The sequence below is a fragment of the Bombus vancouverensis genome, chromosome 9 (genome assembly GCF_051014615.1).
Source record: "Bombus vancouverensis nearcticus chromosome 9, iyBomVanc1_principal, whole genome shotgun sequence".
In the NCBI taxonomy this organism is placed as follows: Eukaryota; Metazoa; Arthropoda; class Insecta; order Hymenoptera; family Apidae; genus Bombus; species Bombus vancouverensis.
Genome location: NC_134919.1, coordinates 14788055 through 14805656, shown reverse-complemented (window position 1 = coordinate 14805656; position 17602 = coordinate 14788055). Strand labels below are relative to the sequence as shown.

General features: G+C 32.1%; 2 protein-coding genes across 2 annotated transcripts; one reads left to right on the top strand and one right to left on the bottom strand.

The window, feature by feature from the left end:
* The first annotated feature begins 699 nt into the window (after window positions 1–699).
* Window positions 700–15033, top strand: FASN1 (Fatty acid synthase 1). The gene is made up of 8 exons (XM_033338000.2): window positions 700–990; window positions 6234–6438; window positions 6533–6886; window positions 6984–10135; window positions 10193–10637; window positions 10760–13539; window positions 13624–13857; window positions 13950–15033. Exons 2-8 carry the CDS (start codon window positions 6324–6326, stop codon window positions 14046–14048), a joined length of 7179 nt encoding a protein of 2392 aa, XP_033193891.2. The 5' UTR covers window positions 700–990; window positions 6234–6323; the 3' UTR covers window positions 14049–15033.
* On the bottom strand, window positions 14934–16931 carry LOC117158767 (2-oxoglutarate and iron-dependent oxygenase domain-containing protein 3). Its single transcript, XM_076621860.1, has 6 exons — window positions 16718–16931; window positions 15895–16332; window positions 15672–15825; window positions 15484–15610; window positions 15264–15411; window positions 14934–15177 (listed from the first exon to the last, which is right to left on the bottom strand). The coding sequence occupies exons 1-5, from the start codon at window positions 16831–16833 to the stop codon at window positions 15269–15271; spliced, it is 978 nt and encodes a 325-aa protein (XP_076477975.1). The 5' UTR covers window positions 16834–16931; the 3' UTR covers window positions 14934–15177; window positions 15264–15268.
* Between the last annotated feature and the right edge of the window lie 671 nt (window positions 16932–17602).

The following is a 17602-nucleotide window of genomic DNA, read 5'->3' as shown; positions in this document are numbered from 1 at the left end:
ATCTGTTAAAATATTAATATGTTATATAAGATCAATAGTTTCATTGCAAAAGTTAGAAAATTAAATGGCATTTTATTATTAATTATCATAAGATGAAAATAAACACGAGGAATAAATGTTTTTTTAGCGTTCTTGATTTGATAAAATCCTAACCATTTCAAATAGTACACGTAATGACCTTCACGAATCTTTCTCACAATTTGTATTATATATGCATTATATTATATATAAACTACACAATATATACGTATATACATATATTTCGAAAAAAATGATAATAGGAGGAGATAAACGGATCCCAATATTTATAAATGTTTTGAAAATCCGCCGATTACGTTACTGCACTAGGATATCGATCTTGACTGTGTATACCGACAACAATTCTGTGCTAGTTATCGGCAATGATAATATTAGTATTATATAAAATAAAATCGCGACAAAGTTAACATGTGACAACCCATGAACATTATGCATGTATCCAATCAATCGAATTTTAAGATATAAAACGAAGTGTTGTATTAGTCGCAAGGATAAATATAAATCAGGGAAAAAACGGAATATTCGTAACGGAAGACGGAACGCTGGTCCATTCTCATGCGCGTGCGTACCGGAAACGTGAATTCCTATTGGTCGACACCATATGGTCTGATGTCAGACCATAAGGTCTGTCCAATTCAATAATAACGAGATGCTCACAGGCTAGACGCTAGCCAGTTTTCTGCGACGTGCACACTGGACTTGTACTGGTTATATTGATAGGAAAATCGCACGTCGCGTTTCTAAAAAAAATTACTAAACAGCTAGGGCCATTTCTGTAGTTAAATATCATTACACATTCCGTAGTCTCTTCATTCCCATTATTACAAGTTGCTCGTCAAGATCTATATTATTTATTATACCAAGTCGGTGGTGTACAATAGTCGAGTACGCAGGCTTTTTGGAAAAGAAACAGAATTCACAACATTTGTCAGGATTATACCCACGTGCGAGGTAAGTGTTATTTTATTTTCAATTAAGATTATCATTTTGCCACTGGACAATTTACTAAAATGTTATCAATTTATTAATGTTATTTAAATGACTGTGACAGTTCTATATATTTTCTTATATTTTTGGAAACATTATAGAAAATTGATCAACTTATTGATTATGTGTTGTTGGAAATTAAATATTTTAATTATAAAAGTATCATTACGATGTCAAAGTATAATAATTTTAAATATTCAATGTTTTTCATTGATAAATTTATCAAAATACTATTGACTTATTAGCAATATTATTCGAATTATTATGATAGATACATTATCTCCTACATTTTTAAAAACATAGTAGAAAATTAATCAACTTTCAACAATCATGATGTCAGAATATAAAAATCCGTTAGTATATCTGGTTCATTTGAACTGTTATCATTTCTGTATGAACTGTTTAGTCATACAAGCGTAACAGAAATACAATATTTCATTCGTAGAAACATAAGATAATCACTTTCGTAATATCGTAACAACTGTATAAATTTTATACCACGAATTAAACAGCAATAATAGGTGCATTAAATTTGTTTGGGTTCTGTAGTTCAGTCAACTATTACAATTCATAATATTATTTAGAGTCTTAAAAATTAATTGTATTACTAGCTGTTCATTTTTTCACTTTTCATGGAATCTTTGATCCTTATATTTTTCGTAATATCACTCGTAACAAATCTAATCGCGGTTAGATTTTACCTGATAAATTACGATTACGCGTGAAGTTTCTATTTGCAATAATGTCAATGACAAGGAAGTTTATACGAAGAACGAATTGTTAATTTAGCTGTTCTTTAGGCATTATCTCTATACGGCATATGTGTATTGCGATATCATTTGTATCATATCTCATAGAGTATATTTTTTTCTGATATATTTTATCTTATTTTATTATATATATTATTATTGTTATATTTATTATAATATCGTATTTATTATAATATTATATTTTAACTTGTATATTTTTCACGTGAACAGAACCTAGTTATACTTACACGAATGTTGATGCGAATAACGTGTTTTATCTGACGTCAATGTCAAATCTACTTGTACAAGTTCTTACGATTGTATCTTATACGCATGTAATGACCGGATAGTAATATGTTAGGCATAAATAATGCGGTGTTTTTGTACATGCCACAGTAATAAACAAAGAATCATCTGTTGTCCTAGTAAATGTTCTATTTTGTTACTATAAAATTTGTATTGTAACATTTCAATTCATTTCTTACGTTCATTTGTTTTAAATTCATTTCCAAAAAATATGAAATGATTTAATAGCTTTTGTATGTCTTCTCAAACTCATGACTGATAAATGATTCAAGTTACTCATGTTTGGTACAGAAAAAGAAATTCCTTTTCTTATAAAGAAGATAGAAATTGTGATCGTTTAAAAAATATCAGTAATTTTTTCGAATAACGAATAAGCTTAAAGACATTTGTTTACATAAAAGTGTACAAAATTCGATTCGCTACAAATATTTTGATTCTACAGCTTGTAATCACCTGCGCAGCACAACACGTGACCAACTCATGTAAAGCACTAATGCTGAGTGATCAGTTTTTACGTTTTTACCTAACCGTATTCTTTTACGCGATAAAATTACTTGAGACCAGCGTGTAGCACGATTTATTCTATTCTTTCATAACATTATTAATATTAATTAGTGATAATTAAATACATTATTCTTTGCACTATCTATCTATGTCTTATTATATATTTAAGTAAAGATATACACAGTTAATCACAAAAGTTTATTTACATATATACCTTTCAAATTTAAAATATTATAGTAAAAATATTAACTGCGCGAATTTTTTTGACAGATTGAAACACATACATATTGTTAAAATGTAACACAATTTAATCGCGTTCAAAAGAACTAAAACATTAGAAGCTACAAAAATTACATACATTTGAAATTTTACATAAAATCATAAAAATGGTGGACATTAATATTATATTAATGTCTTGTAGATTTCCTCAGCATCAATAATATACTACTATCTCTTTGACGTTGCAAAAATATATGATTTTGTAATTTTCGACGTGATTTTATCCCGAAATTTTTTAGTTAATGTTTTAATTTTTTAATTTCTTTTGAATTAATTAATGAATACATTAATAAGGTGCGTGTTTAATTTCTTTGGTAAGTAACATACACAAAATTCGATAGGTGTACATATATGTAGACTTTTGTGAGCGATAGTACAAGTAACAGTAAAGCAAAACACAGCATCGGATATAAGATCAGAATTAGTTTAATAATTCCCCTAATATTCATCAAGTATTGCTTTAATGATTTTAATTTACGTAATTCATAATGCCACCAAATGTGTTCAATATGTATTTAATGACGTGAAGAGTTTTGTATGACGCGAATTATTCGATTATTTAACATATGCATCATATATTTAATATTTATGAGGCACGCTCGAATCTTTATTCAAATTTTTTATCAGGTAAATTTCTAATTTATTACATTTAAATAATTTATTAATTTTTTAATTTAACAATCTAAAATTTCAAAGAAATTTTAATCAATCGATTTTATTGTAATGGTAAATAACAATGTAGAAACTGTACCAACATGTTTTCTATTTTAGAGAAACTGTACATTCAAAATTCACATAAGGTTTGCATATTTTGAAGGCTAGTAATATTTATTTTCCTGTACGATTTGAACTCATAAGACACTTTTCTTCACGTGTCCATCAAGAAGAAAGTGGAATCATAAACGTGCATATTTTCTTGATATACAGGGTGGTTGGTAACTGGTGGTACAAGTGGAAAGGGGGTGATTCTACGCGAAAAAAGAAGTCGAAAATATAGAATAAAAATTTTTCGTTCGAGGCTTTGTTTTCGAGAAAATCGACTTTGAATTTTCGCTCGGTACGCGTGCACTTTATCACGGCTTGTTATAACGGATCTCACTGACAGATCGTTGTCTCGATGGAAAAATTAAAAAAAAAAAAAAACTTTTTATTCTATATTTTCAACTTCTTTTTTCGCGTAGAATCACCCCCTTTCTGCTTGTACCAACCACCCTGTATATTACATTGCCAACGTCAGAGATGTTGAGTTTCATGAAAATAAAACATACATAAAAGAGAAAAGATGGCGAATTATTGCAAGTTTCCAAGATCAGGTGATGCCAGGTTAAAGATTAGAAATATAAAAATATACGAATCCTGATATGTGACGGCTGGCACGTGACAACAAAAAAACTTATGTAATACGCAATTAATGTCTGGAAGCAAAAAAAATAAATGTTCTGGAGATAAATTTGAAAGTAGAGGATTGTAAATGTTTTTCGTTCAGCGATTCGCGGCATAATATTAATCTAAAAAGAATTTCAGTTTCTTTTTTTTCAGGGATTATAAAGTTCAAGTTCTTGTGATGTATTACATCAGCGTATAATGTATAGGAAAAAGAAAGGAATAAAAGTTACATATAATTATTTTCGCGCCACTATAACAACTTATCATAATGTAAATTAGGCATATCAATAAAAAATTTGTTAATTAATTCGATTACAGTCATTATAATACGTTATTCATACAAGAATATATTCATATATACATATATACCTGAAATGTTTCTGTCCTATATCTATCAGATATTGTTTCACTGAAACTTCTTGACTTACATAAACAATTCACAATATTCTCAATAACGTACATTATCTATAGATAGATACATATTTATTAAGTGTAACACTAACTAAATCGCAGTAACCCAGTAATATCGTATATATTCTTACATATATTATTGTTATTATTTCATATATTATTAAATAAATAATAATAATATATTATTAATAAATAATAATATATGTACATTTTCAAGTACCATAATGAATTTTCAGATTTTCTCATTGTTTGTAAAAATATATACATATATATTGTTGAGCATTCGAATTGTTATATTATTTCAACTTACTGTATAAGAGGAATTTCATAAATTTAGGAATTATGAAAATATAATTTATATCGTGACAAATACCAATTGTGCAGTAATAAAAGATATTGAACAACGTAAAACGTGTTAATCTTTTAATTTGACTGTAATTAAGTGTTCTCGTGAAAAACACCATATTTCGTGCATCACATGACCTTTTTAATCATAAATCTTCATAAATCGGTCTATTATCTGTTTAATACATATTACGGATCAAGGTGATATAGGAAAACAAGTATCGTATGATATGATCGTAATTAACAATCATACATAAATGACATGTACAGTCAACAAATCTTATCACATAAAATATGTTAATAAATTATGATGTAACAGTTTATAACACGTGATGATATAATTTATATCGCATCTCAACGTTGGGGTCAGGTCATCGCTGTATCACGTGTTCTACTATTACGTTTCAATCGAAAGCTACTCGGATAATTACATGAAGATAGGGAAATGATAATTACATGAAGATAGGGAAATGTTAATTTCGACCGTTTCGCATTTTATGCATTCAGTCTTGACATTTGAATGGAATTGACATTAAATATTTATTAGCATATTGGAAATATAGAATAACGAAGAGATATTTGTCTTTTATATTCATTTTGTTCAATAGTTACATGAATAGTTTCGTATATCAAAAATGTATGCTTTACACATGGGTATAAAAAATAGTTGTATAATATTTTTGAACATGAATTTAATAAATATTAAATAAGTATTAAATATGTATATACAAAACAAAGGTTAAGTACGTTGATGACACCGGGCAAGCAATGTTGCATCTTGCGAGCATAGTCACTACTAAACTGATTTATCCGGGAGTGAATCCAATTGAAATCACTCAATTAATCGTATGTCGCAGAGGAGATACTACGATAATCTAATACAATTGCTGAGACGTCTGAAATATTTAATAAGACAACTAGTCATTGCTGTCCTACATTTATAGAATTTCGGTTTTAACTAACGAAATAATACTCCTTAATCGGTATTTTTATATAATCGCTACATTTTTTTTTTTTTTTTTTTAGAATTTCTTAATATATTAAATTAAAAGAAAATGTTACATAAATATCGATAAATTTATTCTGTTACGTGAATCGGTTAAAAGAGAAAGAATTATATAATATATGTAAATGCATATACATACAGTTAAGTTGATATAGCAAATTGTATAATATTTAAAATATAATTTTTTTAATAAGTATCATATTTTTATTTCTAATTTTCAGCTTACAGTCCACTAGGCTCCATACGTCTGCTAAATTCTGCAAAAATAAAGAATACACGAAGAAAAAGTTGATCATATCATATTTATCACAATGCCAGCTCAATTTGAAAGTGCAAACACTCCCATTGTGAGAGAACCGACTATGTTGAACAGCAATACTAACGCATACGATGTAAATAATGAAATTGTCATTAGCGGTTTTTCAGGTGAGTAATTACATCGCCATATATATAAATACATCTCGAATTATATAATTTTACTTACGATTTAATATTTATAATTTTTTTCACATTTCTTTAGGCCGTTTCCCGGAATCCTCAGACATTGAAGAATTTAAGAAAAACTTATTCGAAGGTATCGACATGATCACAGATGATGAACGTCGTTGGCCTGCCGGACTCTTTGGTCTACCCAAGAGAACTGGTAAACTGAAGGATCTCAAATCGTTTGACGCTACCTTCTTTGGTGTTCATGCCAAACAGGCTCATGTAATGGATCCACAATTACGTCTTCTGTTAGAAGTAGTTTATGAAGCAATTGTAGATGCTGGTATCAATCCAAATGATATTAAGGGATCCAAAACTGGCGTATTCATTGGTGTCTCGTCCTCAGAATCAGATGAATTTTGGTCTAAAGATCCGGATCAAATTAATGGTTGGTAAACTTAATATTGCTGGCAATAATTAATAATAATTAATAACTTAATAGTAATAGTAACAATAATAAAATAATGATTTAAATATGTCTACAGGATACGGATTAACGGGATGCTGCAGAGCTATGTTTCCAAACAGGATTTCATATACATTCGACTTCAACGGTCCTAGTTATGCAATAGACACCGCATGTTCTTCGTCTTTATATGCCATGCATCAAGCAATTGTATCAATTCGTTCAGGTGAATGCGACGCAGCTATAGTCGGTGGTTGTAATCTTCTTCTAAAACCTACCAGTTCTCTTCAGTTTCATCGGTTAGGCATGTTATCTCCGGACGGTGCGTGTAAAGCGTTCGATAGTGATGGCAAAGGATATGTTAGATCAGAGGCTGTATCGGTTCTTCTTTTGCAAAAAGCAAGGGATGCACGCAGAGTGTATGCCACTGTCTTACATGCTAAGACCAACACCGATGGTAACAAAGCTCAAGGAATCACTTTTCCCAGTGGAGACATGCAGAATAAATTGATGCGTGAAGTTTACGCGGAAGTAGGTGTTAATCCTGCAGACGTCGCTTACGTTGAAGCTCACGGAACAGGAACCAAAGTCGGGGACCCACAAGAAATCAATTCGATCGCAAATCTGTTCTGCAAAGGTAGAAAAGGTCCTCTATTACTTGGTTCCGTTAAATCTAACATGGGACATTCAGAACCTGCCAGTGGAGTATGTTCTATGGCAAAATTGTTAATTGCCATGGAAACAGGTGTAATCCCGGGTAATCTACATTTCAAGAATCCGAATACAGACATACCGGCATTGAGCGACGGAAGTATACAAGTTGTTGATAAGAACATGCCATGGAAAGGTGGACTCGTAGCTGTGAATTCGTTCGGTTTTGGTGGAGCTAACGCTCACATTCTTCTTCGTAGCAATCCTAAACCAAAGTTGTCGCCAGTTTTAGACAATAAAGTACCCAAACTAGTTACCGTATCTGGTCGTACATCAGAGGCTGTGAACTTACTTCTGGACAAAGCCAAGGAATACGAAAAAGACGATGAGTTCATTGCTTTGCTTCATGATATTCACGCGAATAATGTAGCAGGTCATCTTTATCGAGGATATTCCATTATGGGAAATGTCAGCACTCGAGAAGTTGATTCATATGTCAATGAAAAGCGTCCTATTTGGTTTGTATTCTCTGGCATGGGATCTCAGTGGCCCGGTATGGGTAAAGATTTGCTCTCTATCGACATATTCCAAAGAAGTTTGCGAAGGTGTGCTGAGGCTCTAAAACCTGAAGGAATTGATCTAATGAATCTTATTCAAAATGGAACAGCTGAAACCTTTGACGAAAATGTTTTATACTCATTCGTGTCCATTGCAGCCATTCAAGTCGCTCTTGTGGACGTATTAACGTATTTAGGTATTCAACCGGATGGTATTGTTGGACACTCTGTCGGCGAATTAGGATGTGCCTACGCAGATGGCACTTTTACTCCGGAACAAACGGTTCTGGCTGCATACTGGAGAGGAAAAACAATCAAAGATTCAAACTTACAGCCAGGAGGAATGGCTGCCGTAGGATTAAGTTGGGAAGAAGCGGCAGCTCGATGCCCACCTGACGTAACACCAGCTTGCAACAATTCAGCAGACTCTGTGACAGTTTCTGGTCCAATCGAATCTCTCAAGAAATTGGCAGATGATCTGCAAAAAGATAACATCTTTATAAAATTGGTGAATAGCTCTGGTGTTGCTTTCCATAGCAAATATGTAGCCCCAGTGGGTCAAAAGCTTCGTACAATGTTGGAGAAAATTATAACAAATCCGAAACAGAGAACTTCCAGGTGGATTTCTACATCAATACCGGAATCAGCTTGGGGTACTCCACTGGCACAACTTAGTAGTGCTGCCTATCACGTGAATAACCTATTGTCGCCTGTACTATTTTATCAAGCATTAGGTCATATCCCAGAAAACGCGATAGTTATCGAAATTGCACCACATTGTCTATTGCAAGCAATCTTGCGTAGATCATTACCGTCAACTGTGACCAATATTGGGCTACATAAACGAGGTCATGCAAACAATCTGAACTTCTTCCTAGAAAATATAGGAAAGTTATATTTAGCAGGAGGACAACCCAGAGTGTCTAAATTGTATCCACCAGTTAATTATCCAGTTGGTCGTGGCACACCAATGATTAATAGCTTGGTTAAATGGGACCATTCTGTAGAATGGAATTTAGCTGACTATGCAGGAAGTAACGCATCTTTTGGTGAAAATGTAGTGGAAGTGAATCTGTCCAAAGAAACAGATGCTTATCTAGTTGGTCACTGTATCGATGAAAGAATTCTTTTCCCTGCTACTGGTTATCTAGTGATTGTCTGGAAAACCTACGCAAAAATGCGTGGAACAGATTTCGAGAAATTGCCGATTACATTTGAGAATGTAAAATTCCAAAGAGCTACCATTATGCCAATGGATGGCACTGTGAAATTTTCGATCAATATATTCCTGGGCACTGGAGACTTTGAAATTTGTGAAAGTGGATCTGTGGTAGTAACTGGAACAGTTTCTGTACCAGAAAACGTTGATAAAATGTTATTAAATATACCTGCTCCGATTGTAAAAAATGAAAGTACTGTCGTAGAATTGAAGACAGCTGACGTTTACAAGGAACTCAGACTCAGAGGATATAATTATACTGGAACTTTCCAAGGAATTAAAATTGTCCATAATGGTGGTGTTTCTGGTAGACTTCTCTGGAATGACTGGATTTCTTTCATGGATACCATGCTTCAATTCAGCATCCTTGAAAAGGATTGTAGAGGGCTATATGTGCCAGTTCGTGTGCAATACGTTGCCATCAATCCCACTGCTCATTTAGAGCTTGTTGAAAATTATAAGGAAGACGAGGGTGTTCCAGTATATTCTTATCCAAATATTGGTGTTATTAAATCAGGCGGTGTTGAAATCAGAAAGATGAAAGCCTCTTTGATTGCAAAGAAGCAACAGATTCGACCTCCTAAACTTGAAAGATGTTTGTTCATACCATATGAAAATTCTCAACCATTAGTGCAGGATCCAGAAAAGGCTAAAGTCCATGCTCTTACTATATTATTACTAACGATATATGAAAATATAAGTGGAATCAAACTGAAAATAACCGAAGTATCTGGAGATCGTCCTGTGGATTCTTTAATCTTGCCCTATATAAAGACATGGTGTTCTGGGGAACCTCTAGTAAATGTAAGTATTTTACAACTGCAGTTTAAAAAAGTAAGACTTATTGGATATTTTTCTTAGGGGGACTTACAACTGGCTGCAGTTTTGCGTAAAAGATATACCAGCTTAAAACAAAATATAAAAATTGTAAAACACAATGCGGAAAAAGAACCAGTTGGTCAAGATTTGCACATTGTAGTAGCTAGCAATGTATTAACTGACAATTCGTTGAATATATTGAAAAATTTGAAAGACAGTGTGATAAACGGAGGATTCATACTTTTGGAAGAAACAGCTCAAACTGATTTTAACGTGGCAGATCCAGATTTGGTGTGTGTAGCAAGACAGGTCATTCCTGGAAAATCTTATATTCTACTCAAAAAGAAGGAAATAAGACCGGATCCTGTAGTCATACAACTAACGGAAAAGAATTTCTCTTGGGTAGAAGGTGTTAAGGCAACTTTGAAAAATCTTGTGGCTCAGAATCAGAGACCTTTGTTCGTTTGTCAAGGTGAAGAATTATTTGGTAAGTGTCATTAAACGTTTTTTGCAATATATACAGATAATTATAACATAACAGACAAAATTACAATTTCTATCAATTATTAAAATAATCTTAATTTTTATAACATGTGATATTTTTTATAGGTATGGTTGGATTTATGAATTGTATGCTTAATGAAGATGGTGGTGCAAAAGCATCTTACGTTTTCATTCAAGACAAGAACATGCCCAAATTTAACTTAAATGATAAATTTTATGCTAAACAACTGGACAAACAAATGTTCGCTAATATTTTGAAGGGAGGTCAATGGGGATGCTACAAACATATAGAATTAGATCAGCAAAATGAATCATCTCTTCAAGTTGAACACGCATATATTAACGCTTTGAACAGAGGCGACCTGAGCAGCTTAAGATGGATTGAAAGTCCATTGAGCTATTACCAACTAGAAAAGTTCCCAAATACAGAGTTATGCTCCGTGTACTACGCGCCATTAAACTTCAGGGATATCATGTTGGCAACTGGGAAACTGCCGCCAGATGCTCTTCCCGGAAATCTAGCTACGCAAGACTGTATATTGGGTCTCGAATTTTCTGGACGTGACTCGAAGGGTCAACGAGTTATGGCTATGGTGCCAGCACGTGGTTTGGCAACCACTGTTATAGCTGATCCTGGTTTCATGTGGAAAGTACCTGATAAGTGGTCTTTAGAAGAAGCAGCGACCGTTCCAGTTGCTTATGCTACCAGTTACTATGCTCTCTGTGTTCGAGGTCACATGAAACCCGGTGACAGTGTTCTGATTCACGCTGGTAGTGGAGGTGTTGGACAAGCGAGTATCTCTATAGCCTTACACGCAGGATGCAAAGTATTCACCACTGTTGGAACACAAGACAAACGAGACTTCTTGAAGAAAATGTTTCCTGTATTGACTGATAGGAATATCGGTAACTCTCGAGACACTAGTTTCGAGCAACTGATACTTAATGAAACTAATGGACGTGGTGTAGACATAGTGCTTAATTCATTAGCTGAAGAGAAATTACAAGCTAGTATCAGATGCCTTGCTCAGGGTGGTCGTTTCCTTGAAATTGGGAAATTCGATTTGTCGAATGATTCGCCTCTGGGCATGTCCGTATTTTTGAAGAACGTTTCGTTCCATGGAATACTTTTGGATGCGATCTGCGAAGATGATGGCCCCGAGAGACAAGAAGTTGTAAGACTTGTCAGTGAAGGAATAAAAAGTGGTGCTGTTCGCCCACTTCCATCCACGGTCTTTTCAGAACAACAGATTGAACAATCATTCAGATATATGGCTACTGGTAAACATATTGGTAAAGTTCTGTTGAAGATTCGAGACGAGGAAAAGCAGAAAGTTGTGCAATCACCGCAAAAAGTAGTTTCCGCTATTCCACGCACATATTTGAATCCTGATAAGTCGTATATATTAGTTGGTGGTCTTGGTGGATTTGGTTTAGAATTAGCAGATTGGATGATTTTACGTGGTGCGAAATATTTAATCCTCACATCGAGGTCTGGAGTAACTACAGGCTTCCAGGCATTGTCTATTCGTCGTTGGCGCAATATGGGTGCACACATTAAAATTTCAACGGCAGATATAGGAACATTGGATGGAGCGAAACAACTTATAAAAGAAAGTAAAGCATTAGCCCCGGTTGGTGGTATATTCAATTTGGCTGCTGTTTTGCGAGACGGCCTGTTTGAAAATCTTACTGAATCTGATTTCGTAATATCAGCATTACCTAAAATTACTGGAACCAAGAATCTGGATATAGTATCGCGAGAATGTTCCTCATTAGATTATTTTGTTGTATTCTCATCTGTCACAAGTGGAAGAGGCAACGTGGGTCAAACTAATTATGGTCTTGCAAATTCTGCTATGGAAAGGATGATGGAACAAAGACAAGCGAATGGTTTACCTGGCCTTGCCATTCAATGGGGAGCCATTGGTGATGTTGGTCTAATTTTAGACAAAATGGGTGGTTTTAATGATACTGAAGTTGGTGGTACTTTGCCGCAACGTATACAAAATTGTCTCGAAACAATGGACATATTCCTTCAACAACCACATCCAATTCTGGCATCACTTGTTACGGCAAGTAAAGATAATGCGGTAGAAAACGCAAATAAAGTTAGTGTTGTCCAAGCAATAGCCAATATCTTGGGGATTAAAGCATTAGAAACTGTTAACGGTAGTACTAGCTTGGCTGATCTTGGAATGGACTCCTTGATGGGAACAGAAATTAAACAAACCATGGAAAGGAATTACGATATAGTATTATCTGCTCTTGAAATTCGTAATTTAACATTCGACAAGTTAGGAAAATTAGACAATACTTCTGGGGTAGAAGCAGGAAACGCTGGTGCTGATTCAGATGATGAGGAAACCATACAAGATACTGCTGGTCTGCTCTCATTTGAAGGTACGGAGATTGTACCTGTCAAGATTATTGTTCCACTCAGTACAGCGAACTCGGCTGGGCAGCCATTATTCTTTGTTCCCGCTATCGAAGGAGTTGCTGCACCATTTAAAACTGTGGCCAGTGAATTGAATCGACCTGCTTGGAGCTTCCAATGTATAGAAAACTCTCCATTAGAATCTGTATCAGCATTAGCGACTTTCTTTTTGAAGAAAATGCGAGCGATTCAAACTGAAGGACCATATAACATAATAGGATATTCCTTTGGATCTTGCATTGGCCTGGAAATGGCTGTTCAATTACAGAAAGCTGGACATAAGACAAACTTAACTCTCATCGACGGCTCGCCGGATTTCATAAAATTACATTCTGTGGAACTTGGAAAGCGTGCTACCGAAGAAAGTGCAGAAGTGATTACAGATGGTTTACGAAAATGTTTAGCGTATTTTGTCAGGCAGTTCAGGAGCAACATCACTTTCCTTGAGGTATTTTTATTTTCATACACACATTGTTTCATAATTTTATCATACATTAGATATTCTATTTTATCTATTTTCTCTTTTTCCTAGTTATATGACATGCTGAAAAATATAAACACAACTGAGGTTGTATTAAACAAAGTGGTCGAATTGATAGACGACAAAAATTTGGACTCTGAAGATTTAAAGAGTGCTGCTCTATTATTCTACAAGAAATTGAAGGCGGCTTTCTTTTATAAACCCGAAAAATATGATGGAGATATTGTATTACTTAAAGCCAAAGATAGCTTTGTTCCTCTAAACAATGACTATGGTTTATCGAAGGTAATTATTATGTTTACACATAAAACGTTAATTTATTGATGTATATATGTTTCGTCTTTTAAATTCTTATAATATGTTTAATCTTCTTATAGATTTCCAACAAAGTAAAAGTTATAGAACTACCCGGAAATCATAGGAGCATTTTATTAGGAAAGAGCGCATCACAAATTGCGAATATTCTAGGATCGTAAAAAATGCATCTCAACTTATAAAATTATTTGAAGTTTATTATGAAGAAATTATTAAACTCAGAGAATTTTCTATAATATTAATATCATTACTTAAATGTACATAAAAAGTTGCATAGGTACATTCCAGAGAACTTTCAATGTACATTGATATTGATGGAGATCATCAAAACTTAATGTGTAATATTTAATGATTCCTACATATTTTCTGTAAAGTTACTTTTGTACAAATGTTTCTTCTTTCAAATCTGTATATGCATTGTTTATATCATCTGTATTATTAAGTTATGTAGCCAATTTCTCTATTTTCTAATCGTAGATACTTCAATTTGTGGAATGAAAAATAGGTACCAAGTTAAAGGAATAATTTTGTGGTCCCTTTTTTATAGTAATTTTGCACATACAAATTACTATTATTATAAGTTTATAGTATATTTCAGGAATTCTTGCTATAGGTTTTTGTAATGGTTATATAGTGGACAAATACTATTACTTAAACATATAGTATAAAATATGTATACACAAAGATGGTTTATTAAATTTCATTGTGTCAAATATTATTTCAAATTTAGGTTTCTTAAAAACATGTGATACTTTCAAATAGGAAAAGAATATGTACAAAAAACACTTAACAAAGATAACGATAAAACAACTCTTATACATCTTTTCCACTCTTACACTTTTGAATAATCTATAGTCTATATGGATAAATGTAACAAAACAGAGACATTCCAGTGATGAAATTCAATATACATATATTCTATGTATATTTATATACATTAAAAATGTATTGCACATAACATACTTAATGCTTTGTTAAAAGCAACCATTTATACTATATTTTTTCATTAGCATTAAGAGATTGGTTTGTTAAATAATAAATATGTATATGTTCATAATTATTTTAATTGTCACCAGGCGTATACATTGTGCATTCGTCATATGTTCTTGTATCATATTGATAAGTAAATAAAGGATATAAAAAAGACTTTGTTTAAGGACGTTCTTCTGAAATTCGATTTCAGTAATTCTTGTAGATATAAATTGAACAGTTTGCACGCACATATGTTGATATATAAATATCTAATATATGCATACAGTTACATATAAACTTCTTTTGGAATGAGATATTCTATTAGAAGGAATATTTTAAAATAAGTAAATTTCTAATATAAAATTATAGTGAATGTATATTTTTTGCTTATACAATGATCTTACTTTTCCTATTTTATTCGATAATTTGGATCAGAAATTGCGGCATTTGGATCACACGTAAAAGATATGGTTAACGCATATCGAGTTCCTGATTGTACTCTTTCAACTTCATGTAAATTCTCACTACCCGAAGTAAACATAGATACTCTACCTATAAAAGAAACTTGAAATAATATTTTTTCTCGCTTATTAACAGTATTTTTTCTTTGCAATCATCGTTTACCTTTACGAGGTTCTATCACAGTTTTTACATTATTTTTATCGACAAACATAAATCGACCTCCTTCAAAATCCCTTCCAAAATCGCTCAGATAAAGTAAAGTAGTATAGTGGAAAAATTCATATGTTTCCTATAATAAATATTAAAATTTCAAAATAGATAAATTATAAATTATTTAATAATTTATGCACCTTATCAACATGAGGATGCCAATATTCGTCATGTATCGTTTTTGCAGACACATTAGTCATTCGGGAAAAAAACGTAGGCTTTGTTAAAAATATTTTGTTTGAAGGTATTCCAAAGTTATGCGCTACTGCATGTTGTATCTTAGTCTTTGCTACTCTGCAAATGTTGTAGAATTACAAAATTGGAGATAATATTGTTTTAAATAACTATGAAGAATTTATATACTTATAAATTGCAAGATCAGCACTATTGAATATTTCTTTTGCTTCTGGTAAAGTGTAAATATCTATAAAGCCTTGACCTTTACTCAGAGCACCAGAATGAAGGTCCAAAATACTTGCACCTCCATCAGAACCAGCTAAATTCAAACCATCTACTGCCATTTTCAACAAAACATCAGTTTCTGTCGATGACACTAATTTATCTGTAACTATCCTTCCACATCTTTCGGGTACACATTCAGGATATGTACTTATTTCAGCTTCATAATCGCTTGAACATCTAACATTCACAGTGCGACTTAATAAAATCTCTTTCTGTTTAGCCAAATAAATTTCTTTACCCTGTCGACTACTATACCAAACTATGAATAATACTGCAAATATTAGGGCAGAACGAGACCATACCCTTTGATAAGGAAATCTTACAGAGGGCCCATATTTTCTGCAAAATAATAAATCTCATAAATTTTATTCATATATTTTTAAAATAATTTATCATAACCAAATTAGTAAAATACATTTTAGAAAAGTTATGTAAAATTAATCTTTTATAGATAACGTAGACTGTATAAAATATATCACATAAGAAAAAATATAGAAATGATATATGTATATTAAAAAGTAACATATCACATCGTAATATGAGAATGTCTAAACATATTAACCTATACAACAATATTTATGTTCAATTTACATTAAAAATTTTAATAAACAAGACGTAGCATTTTACTCATAGTAACTAATATTTGTAAATTTAGCACTTTACACAAATAAATTGTATTTTCAATAATGTTTTAAACTAATTGATTGATTTTTATTTCACATACAACTTGATATTTTCACTTGTGTCCTGTTTTACATTTTCTTCACTTTTCTCATCCTTTTGGTTTGTTTTTTCTTTTTTTACTTGCTTTTTTTTTCCTTTCTTAGTTTCTTGTGTCATTATTAATACAATTTCTTCGACAGTATTAACATCTGTACAAAAGACTTGCTTTCTGTTTGTTTCTATCACTGTATTTTTGATATACCTAATCTAGTATTATTAAGTACTACGTAAAACAAAAGTGAAAAATATTTCGAAGTGCATTCAGTTACATCAAAATATTTCGAAATATATATATATTTGCACGAGTTTTAGCGATATGTAGTAATATCCGATTTAATAATTTTAATATACATATCTAAAAATTGATACTCTCACTTTCGTTATAAATACAATCGAAAAGGTTAAATATCATTGCAATTTGTCATTGGCAAACATGTAATATTTACCATTTACTTATATTTTTGTATTTTAACCATCTATATCTCTTATAAGGTATTTTTTACATCATATCATTTTCAGTTTATAAATGTTTTTATTCGTTACTTATTTATTTGTACTTATGAACTAGCAATAGTCGGTAACATCTCAACCTTAAATCAAATATTAAGTCTATAAAATTGTTCATTGTATATTCATTTAATATTCATTTAATTTTATAAGCAACCGTTTTAAATACTAATTGCACGATTCTTATGTCGAATTTCTTCGATTACCCTATTTCTTTAGACTTTTATAAATACTGGTTGACTTTTTGCAAATGGTACTGCTTTCGCTATCTACCATCTTCTTTTCTCCAATAATATTTCTGCTTATAATTGAATTATTTACAACAGATGTAAAATTCGATGTTTGTTTTATTTTTATCAATGAAAAAGAATGCGATCAG